This window comes from Cryptomeria japonica, chromosome 10 (genome assembly GCF_030272615.1).
Source record: "Cryptomeria japonica chromosome 10, Sugi_1.0, whole genome shotgun sequence".
NCBI lineage: Eukaryota > Viridiplantae > Streptophyta > Pinopsida > Cupressales > Cupressaceae > Cryptomeria > Cryptomeria japonica.
The window spans coordinates 245,928,480-245,937,450 of NC_081414.1; the positions used below are offsets into that span (position 1 = coordinate 245,928,480).

General features: G+C 34.3%; 1 protein-coding gene and 1 non-coding gene across 2 annotated transcripts; both read right to left on the reverse strand.

Annotated features, from left to right (window-relative positions):
• Positions 1–1,434: 1,434 nt before the first annotated feature.
• LOC131066590 (uncharacterized) lies at positions 1,435–3,106 on the reverse strand. The gene is made up of 3 exons (XR_009111695.2): positions 2,614–3,106; positions 2,010–2,189; positions 1,435–1,865 (listed from the first exon to the last, which is right to left on the reverse strand). It is a non-coding gene; the product is annotated as an uncharacterized LOC131066590 (transcript).
• A 2,395-nt stretch (positions 3,107–5,501) lies between these two features.
• On the reverse strand, positions 5,502–8,168 carry LOC131066591 (non-functional NADPH-dependent codeinone reductase 2). Its single transcript, XM_058001399.2, has 5 exons — positions 7,593–8,168; positions 6,610–6,785; positions 6,283–6,523; positions 6,010–6,189; positions 5,502–5,892 (listed from the first exon to the last, which is right to left on the reverse strand). The coding sequence occupies exons 1-5, from the start codon at positions 7,710–7,712 to the stop codon at positions 5,665–5,667; spliced, it is 945 nt and encodes a 314-aa protein (XP_057857382.2). The 5' UTR covers positions 7,713–8,168; the 3' UTR covers positions 5,502–5,664.
• Positions 8,169–8,971: the final 803 nt, after the last annotated feature.

The following is an 8,971-nucleotide window of genomic DNA, read 5'->3' on the forward strand; positions in this document are numbered from 1 at the left end:
CAAGATAGTGGTCACAAGTAGGGATTCAAAATATTGAGTGGCATCCATGGCAATAATGGGCTTCAGAGGGCATATGGATAAATGAAACTTGTAGAGCCTAAAAATTAGCTCTTGGTGGAGTGGAATGGGCTTTCTATTTAAATCTTGGCAGCTTCAAGGACGTTCTTAATATAATTATGGTTCTCCCAAGAGGTAGCAAACTAGATGGGGAGATTTTCATTAAACCCATTCATGCTTCCAATAAACTAGGTGACCCTACCCTCTAAGCAATATGCAAAATAGTCCCATCCTCCTTGAATTCAAAGTGGGTTCTTGGCTCAATTCTCACCCTTTCACCTCCCATATTTGCAATAGTTCTGAAATCCTACTTAGCCAAATTACTCTATCTTAGAAGTGAACCGGTAGTTAACAATAAAGGAAAATTCCTGGAAATAGATATGAAGTAGATGGGATGTGTGCCATAGTAATAGAAATTATAGTCAGACACCATCTATCTAAGATGACAAACGTGCCAACCACCACCTACAATACAAAAATAAAGATGAAAAAGAGAGTTTTTTTCATAATTGCCAAAATAAAATAATTTTATTTCAAGCCTTATCTTATTAGGCCACTTTCTATTTATGATAAAGTCCTTTTGTTAGTCCTTGTAATTTAAAATAAGATTCTAGTAAATCTTGAATTCCTTCTACCATACCATCTTATCATATCTATCTAAAAGCAATTGCCAACTATTTAGGTTACAAACTTAAAACTCTCATCTATATCTTTAAAAAAATTGTCATTTCTCTCACATCTTTCGTAATAGTTTATTATTTTTAAAAAAATTAAAATTTGTATATTCCATCTTTAAATATTTAGCTAAAACTTCTAAATTCTATAAATAACTACTTATGCATAGAGAATTTAAAATATTGTTTCATCTAATTACTCTAAAAACTTCTAATTTCAAAAAAGGCTTCTAACTTAAAAATGAATCATAACATTATTATGACATTTACAAAGAAATTACGTCTTCACTTTACATTGAAACCTTATGTAATAACCGTGAACTATCACTAGAGCACTTAAAATTTTCCTTACTTTACAAATTCAAATCTTTAACTTTGTTCAATTTTGAAAAAAAAAAAAGATTGAAAGGTAACCTCAACACATCCATAACACATAATCATCTTTCCCATAATTACAAATTGTTCAATAGATCAACTCAATAAGCTATTGGTTAAATTCTCTTCATTAAATGACAGTTTTCAATTATTAATTATTGCACTAGGTTAGCATACAAGAAAAAAAAGGAATTTCCACATTCATTTTAATTCTAAAAAGTGTTAACATATCTAACAATTAAAAAATTTATAAACTCTACACTATCTAACAATTAAAAAGTTTATAAACTCTACACTTTGATCTAATCAAATAAAATAACACTTCAGAGATATAAACAGCCTAAGGAAGGAATCGCATCAAGTGGTCTGTTTTTTCATTTTTAAATAAGATTTTGTTGGTGATGGGACTGATGATATCGAGCAACCAATGCAGATTATTTAACCACTGGCTCAATTTATTTACTTAACTAAACAGAAGATGAAAGCAGAAATAGACCTGGATGAGATATTATAAAGTTGCAATAAACTCATGGTCTGCCATTAGATCTCTCAATCCCATAGTTCTTCAATGGTTTTGTAAGGGCTAGTTGTTGAGTTTACAAGTCCTCTGCTCAAGCTTGCACATTTTCTCATGGTCTTCTGCAGTCAAACACCAGTCAAACACCAGTCAAAAACCTGAAAATTTTCTGTTATCCTCCCTTTATTACAGCTCTTGGGGATCACACACACTCCCTGCTCTATTTCCCACCTCAACACAACCTGCAAGGAACATACAAAATACCACGCGGTGTTATTCATTATCAAAGTGGCAAAAAGAATGCTAGTTTACATGCAAGCTATAACAAGAAGAAGATATATGAGGTGGCACAATCAAAAATTAAAGAAGACATGAGAACTATATACCTGTGCTATAGATTTTCCATGCTTTTGAGCATTTTCCTTAATCACAGGGCTGTCCATCACCATGTTGGATCCCCATGGACTGTTTGGAGCTCCGAGAGGAGACCATGCACATACTTGAATTTTCATTTTATTGGAGTACTCTCTTAGCTTTTTCTGCTGCCACATTGGGTGCATCTCTACCTACCATATTCCACTACTTTTGATCAGTTACATAAGTTTTAGAAAAGATATAGGTAACTAAACTTCGAGAGCTGCTCCTAAGACACCTTCTGACTCATAACAGCTGGCGGTGTCAAAATGTCTGTATCCAACATGTATTCCGACTAATACATGTTAACAAATTTTAGAAAATATTAAGACATGAAGTTAATTACACACAAAAAAAAGTGATGTTCTGATTGTGAGTTTTTCCACCCAGAAAACTTTATAATCCATCATACGTGATAAGAGAGGAGAAACGCTTGTTCTATTTAAAGTAATAGAACTTAAAATAGTGGACACTTCCTTTTTAGAAACCATAATCCAAGCCAAACCGTAGGATCTTAAAAGCCTACCGAGTCATGTATTATGTAATTAACTAATTCAGACTAAGAGCCTTGATCACCTCATACTAGTGAGCCTGTTCCAAGCCCAATTACAGCCAGTTTGCTTCCCGTATTCAATTCTGCAACATATCCCATTTTTGCTGCCAATCTACAGACAAAAAAGAATTAATATGAACTTGACAATACAGGAGATCAAGTATGAGAAGATCAAGGTAGCTGTTGGTGTGGCTCTTCAGGTAGCAGAACAAACTAGTCTTAATATAGCTTGAATTGCTTCACTGAATATATGATTGTTTTAGTCTGAATTAGTTAATTATATAGCATTTAAGCGTGTAAAATTCTTCTCTTAGGAGGTAGCTTTGATACACTTGTATTCAATAAACCGCAAGGTAATTTTCGCTTTCGAAGTATGTGGAGCATTCGTCATAAATCAACGTCGTCGACAGCTGCTGATTGACGGATTGAGAAATCCGCCACCAAAACAGTTGCACAAGATATTTCTAATTGATTTTCGCATCCTTTAGGTATAGGACAAAATAAAAGTAGGCATGACTTACTTCTCAAATTGGACAGCTAACCTAATATATCATGACTTAGTTCTCAAATTGGACAGCTAACCTAATATATCGACATCTGCGTTCTTCAAATTAAATATTAAAACACACCGAATTCTATTCAACGTACACATTTTTTCCATTGATTGATTTTCGCATCCTTTAGGTATAGGACAAAATAAAAGTAGGCATGACTTACTTCTCAAACTGGACAGCTAACCTAATATGTCCACATCTGCATTCTTCAAATTAAATATTAAAAACACACCGAATTCTATTCAACGTACACATTTTCTCCATTGATTGATTTTCGCATCCTTTAGGTATAGGACAAAATAAAAGTAGGCATGACTTACTTCTCAAACTGGACAGCTAACCTAATATATCGACATCTGCGTTCTTCAAATTAAATATTAAAAACACACCGAATTCTATTCAACGTACACATTTTCTCCATTGACTGTATCTCTCCACATGGTAGGAAAAGTACAAAGATATATTTGAAGAGATAAGTGTTGTGTTCATGTTGCCAAGTAAACGTGCATAATATTTTTTGAAGTTTGGTTCATTGTTTAGTCACGATAAACTGGAGAGATTTGACTGGTTTAACATGGGCGGTAACTAGAGCTCTTTCCATGGGCATTAACTAGTGCTCTTTTCCTTGGAAGACTTGTGTAAGCTAGGTTTACGAGTATAAGGCAGCTGCATGGAATATCATAGGACTTCTTGTTTTTTTGAAATATGGACTGAGCATATAATTAGTGATGAACTGTTAGTTTTCTAATTAGTACTTAGGTTTTTCAATTAGCACTTGAATTTAAAGGAGGTGTAATGGTTACGTCTGTAGTACGTTAAATAATATAATCATAATCTTAATTATATCTTAATCTTAATATAATTCTAATTCTAATTCTAATTCAGTTGTAATCTTAATTCTAAACTTTATCTTAGAATGGTAATCCTAATTTCGTTGGCTCTTTACCCTTGTGATATGCCTAGAAGAAAGTGGATTCTTATGTTGTGGCTTATTTGATGTTGGTGGGTTTTAATGTTGGTGGGTGCGGAGTCTTCACTCCCATGGTCTCATAATCTGAAGAAGGATCCCCCTCTACATGGGGTGATGGGTTCTCCTCCTAAAGTTTCTCTAGAGGTTGTGCTCTCTCTTTAGAATACCCGAGATGAGATTATTTTCCCTCCACTTGTTGATGGGCCTAAGGTCTTTGGCATGCCTTCCCCTATTCTAGATATTGTCCCCTTTGTGGTATTGTGTTTTCTTAAGGGGCTCCCCCCTTGATGAGTGCCTCTATGGTCTCTCCTCAATAGGTCACTCCTCTTTATGGTTGGGTACATTTGTCTCTAGATAAAGTTTACCCGGACTATGGTGTGCTGTTAATTTCCCCTTGTATTCTCTCCCATGTTGATTCTAAATCAGAAAATGTTACTTTCAACTATTTGGGGATCCCCCTTCCCCCTCAGGGTCTATTAATCAAAAGTGCTATAAAGTTTGCGAATGTGGGCAAGGATTCAAGGTTGGGAAGGAAGATGACGAGGGAGTTGAGGTAGTTCAACATTGCTAGAGATGTGGTTAATGGTAGCCAAAGTACCCTAGAGTAAGTTTTCTCCTACAAACTCAAGAAATGATTGTCATTTCTTGGAACATTCAAGGACTAAATGGTTCCCCCAAGTAGATTTTGGTAAAAAATCTGGTGAAAGATTTGAAGTTGAGAATTGTGCTTCTTCAGGAAACTAAAAAGAGTTTTGATGCCCTCTATAAGTTGTGCAACTTCATTTGGCACAAGTCATAGAGTAGAATGAATGACACAAGTTCCAATCCAAAAGGTCTAGTACACTAGTGATAGTATCTCCTAGCACACCAATAGGAGTTTATGATTTAGTGCCCGTTTTGGTGTTTGTAAAATAATGTAATACTAAATTGGGATTAGGAACATCAAAAAAAGAAAGTGCAATCTTAACTAAAATGTTAAATATAAGACTTATACTTTGCATGTTAAATTTTCTTTGTAATTATCAATTATATTTTAATGCAATGAACACTCAAGTTTGATATTTCAAAATGACCTAGTATGTAAGTAATATCAAAATGATCTAGTATGTCAGTAATAGAATGTTATAGCTTATTATTTAGATTCTATAAAATTGTTCAATGAATCAGCTCAATAATCTATTGGTTAAACTCTCTTCACTGGACGAGGATTTTAAAACATTAATTATTGCAGTAGTATACCATACAAAGAAAAAAAGGAATTTGTACACTTCATTTTTAATTCTGAAAATTGGTAACACAGCTAAAAGCCTAAAATTTTGAAACTCTCCATTTGATGTAAGATCAATAAAAGTAATGCTTTAGAGATAGAAACATCCTAAGGAAGGAATCACTTCAATTGGTCTATTTTATTCATTGTAATAAGCTTTTTTCAGTGATGGGACTGATGCAGATTATTGAACCTCGGGCTCAATTTAATTAATTAACTAAACAGAAGATGAAAACATAAATAGACCAATATTCTAAAGTTGCAATAAACTCGTGATCTGCAATTAGATCTCTCCATCCCATAGTTCTTCAATTGTTCGGTAAGGGCTAGTTGTTGAGTTTACAAAATCGTCTCCCCTCATATTCTTCCTCTGCTCAAGCTTGCTTATTTTTGCATGGTCTTCTGCAGTTAAAGACCAGTCAAAAACCTGAAAATTTTCGGTTATCCTCCCTTTATTAAAGCTCTTGGGGACCACACACACTCCTTGCTCTATTGTCCACCTCAACAGAACCTGCAAGGAACATACAAGTTACTAAAACAACAATGCTAATTCACATGCAAACTATAACAAGGAGAAGATATATGAGTTGGCACATTCAAAATCTAAGAATACACGAGAAGTATATACCTGCGCTATAGACTTCCCATGCTTTTGAGCAATTTCCTTAATTACAGGGCTGTCCATCACTGCATTGGATCCCCAGGGATTATTTGGAGCTCCAAGAGGAGACCATGCACATACTAGAATTTTCATCTTACTGCAATACTCTCTTAGCTTTTTCTGCTGCCACATTGGGTGCATCTCTACCTACCATATTCAACCACTTTTGATCAATTACTAACATTTTAGAGAAAATGTAGATAGCTAAATTTACAGAAAAACTATACAATATTGCATTACTTGATTGACAGCAGGAGGAATTTTGGCATATTTCAACAGATCTTCAGTTTTTTTACAGGAAAAATTGCTCACACCAATGGCTTTGGTGAGACCCAATTCAAAACATTTTTCCATGGCTTGCCATGTAGATTTGATATCCAGAGGCAAAAAGTCTTCCTCCTTTGGTGGAAGGGTATGTCCTTTCCTCAACCTTACAGGCCAGTGTACTAGATACAAGTCCAAGTATTCCAGCTGCAAATTCCTGCGGTCAAAGTACTTGTTAGATATCTACATGAAAAAATTAATTCTAAGATAAAGCATAGATTATTAATGTGTAGAATTAAATACTTGAGACTTTTGGTGATAGCAGCAAGAGGATCGTCATGTTCATCATCCCACAGTTTAGTGATGACAAACACTTCCTCCCGCTTCACAACACCGCTTTGGAAAGCTTCTGTGAGAGCTGCTCCTAAGGCACCTTCTGACCCATAAAAGCTGGCGGTGTCAAAAAATCTGTATCCAACCTGTATTCCAACTAATACATGTTAAAAACCTTTAGAAAATATTATGACATAAAGTCAATTACACAAATTATTTTTACTGATACCCAAAGTTCTGATTGTTATTATGAGAAGAGAAGAGAAATGTTTGTTCTATTTAAATTAGTAGAACTTAAAACAGTGGACACTTTGTTTTTTACAAACATAATCCAAACCAAACTGGAGGATCTTAAAAGTCTACCCACCCATCTATTACAACACAAACGGAGTGTTTGCCAGAAGTTCAAAAAAAGACTTCAACAGCCAAAATTGAGGTTGCAGGTTCCACTCGTGAGACTTAAAAAGCAAGCCAATCATAATATACATTAAAATGAACAAGCTACAAGTTGAACTTTGAAATTTATGTATTGGCAGGTTACATAGTATTTCAGGGCACTCAAGCGATTGGTAATCGGAGTGGCATAAAATGATTAAAACATATGAAATAAACTATTCTTTAAAACAAAGTAGAGCCTAATTACTCTCTCTGTCTCAAACAAATTATTACTTGGAGGGGTAAAGGATTTACCCAAGGAAATTGAATGTGATTGAAAGTGCAATTCAATTACTCTGTGCTTTAAAGCCATAAGCAAACTAATACTAGTATGTTGGAGACTAAAGATCGCAATAACTATAAACTTTACAGATGACAGTGATCATCTACTCACAACAAAATTACATCCTAAGAGAAAAATTCTATATGCTTAAATGTTATATAATTAACTTATTCAGACTAAGACAATTATACATTCAATGAAGCAATTCAAACTATAAGCTCTTATATTCTGCTACCTTAAGAGCCGCATGGACAGCAGCCTTGATCTCCTCATACTGGACAGCTGGAGCGCCAGTTCCAAGCCCAATTACAGGCATTTTGTTTCCCGTATTCAGTTCTGCCATATTTGCTGCCATTCTACTCTCAGAATGAACTAATATCAACTCCACAATACGTTTACTTATAAAGTTTTTTCAGTAGTAATTTAACACCACCACGAGTCACAACAGATATCTCTTCAAATATCTCTTTGTTCTTCTTCTACCATGTGAATGGTACACAACAGATATCTCTTCAAATATCTCTTTGTACTTCTTCTGTCATGTGAATGGTTGCAGTCGATGCATAGAAAATATAGGCGTGGAATTGAATTCGTCTTAAATCACTAGTCATAAAGAGATCCTGAAACCAGTTGTATTGAATTCGTCCTAAATCACTAGTCCTAAAGAGCATCCTAAAAACAGCTGTACAAGATATTTCTGATTGATTTTTGCATTATGAAAGTTTAGGCAGACAGAGAAGCTTCCATGAGTTAATTCTCACAGTGGACTGCTAATTTATCGACATGCGCGTTAATTCAATTCAACGCGTTATGTTCGATACGTTTCTCTTGGAGGGGGCCCAGACCTGATATAATGGGAAACCATTTTGCGTCATGGAAAACGTCTGCTAATTTATCGACATGTGCGTTAATTCAATTCAACGCGTTATGTTCGATACGTTTCTCTTGGAGGGGGCCCAGACCTGATATAATGGGAAACCATTTTGCGTCATGGAAAACGTCCGCTAATTTATCGACATGTGCGTTAATTCAATTCAACGCGTTATGTTCGATATGCTTCTCATGGTAGAATTTTTTACATGAAAAAAAAGGAAATTGGATTTGATTTAATGGAGGGACTAATTTTGTCGATGTAATCTTGAGTGGGATGAATAATATAAGAAAGATGCTTCTTGTCAGATTTGATCTGATTTGGTTCGGATACTGATACTGATTAGGTATGTCTAAATTGACAAGTAATATAAAAATGTTTATTTTAATAATTTCTTATTTGGTATAGATTTTTTAATTGTAGATTTAGTTTTATAGATAAGAATGGTATAGGCATCCCATCAAGGTGACTTTAAAAATTATTCTAATAAATACAAAATAATTTAGATAGAATAATTTTTAAAGTCACCTTGATGGGATGCCTACCTACTCAAGACTTTGATATTAAACTTAATACTAATAAGAGCATCTCCCTATAGAACATGTTAAAATAATTTTCAACTAATAAATACAAAATCATTTCTAAAGTCATCTTGATGGAATGCCTACCTACTCGAAACTTGACACTAATGAGAACATCTCCCTATAAAATGTGTTAAAATGATTTAGACAGAATAATTTTTA

Coding starts and splice junctions, on each gene's coding strand:
- LOC131066591 (XM_058001399.2), bottom strand. CDS start 7,712: ATGGCAGCAAATATGGCAGAACTGAATACGGGAAACAAAATGCCTGTA. Junction 6,524..6,609: donor GCTATCACCAAAAGTCTCAA/GTATTTAATTCT, acceptor CTTTGACCGCAG/GAATTTGCAGCTGGAATACT. Junction 5,893..6,009: donor ATGGGAAGTCTATAGCGCAG/GTATATACTTCT, acceptor TGTTCCTTGCAG/GTTCTGTTGAGGTGGACAAT.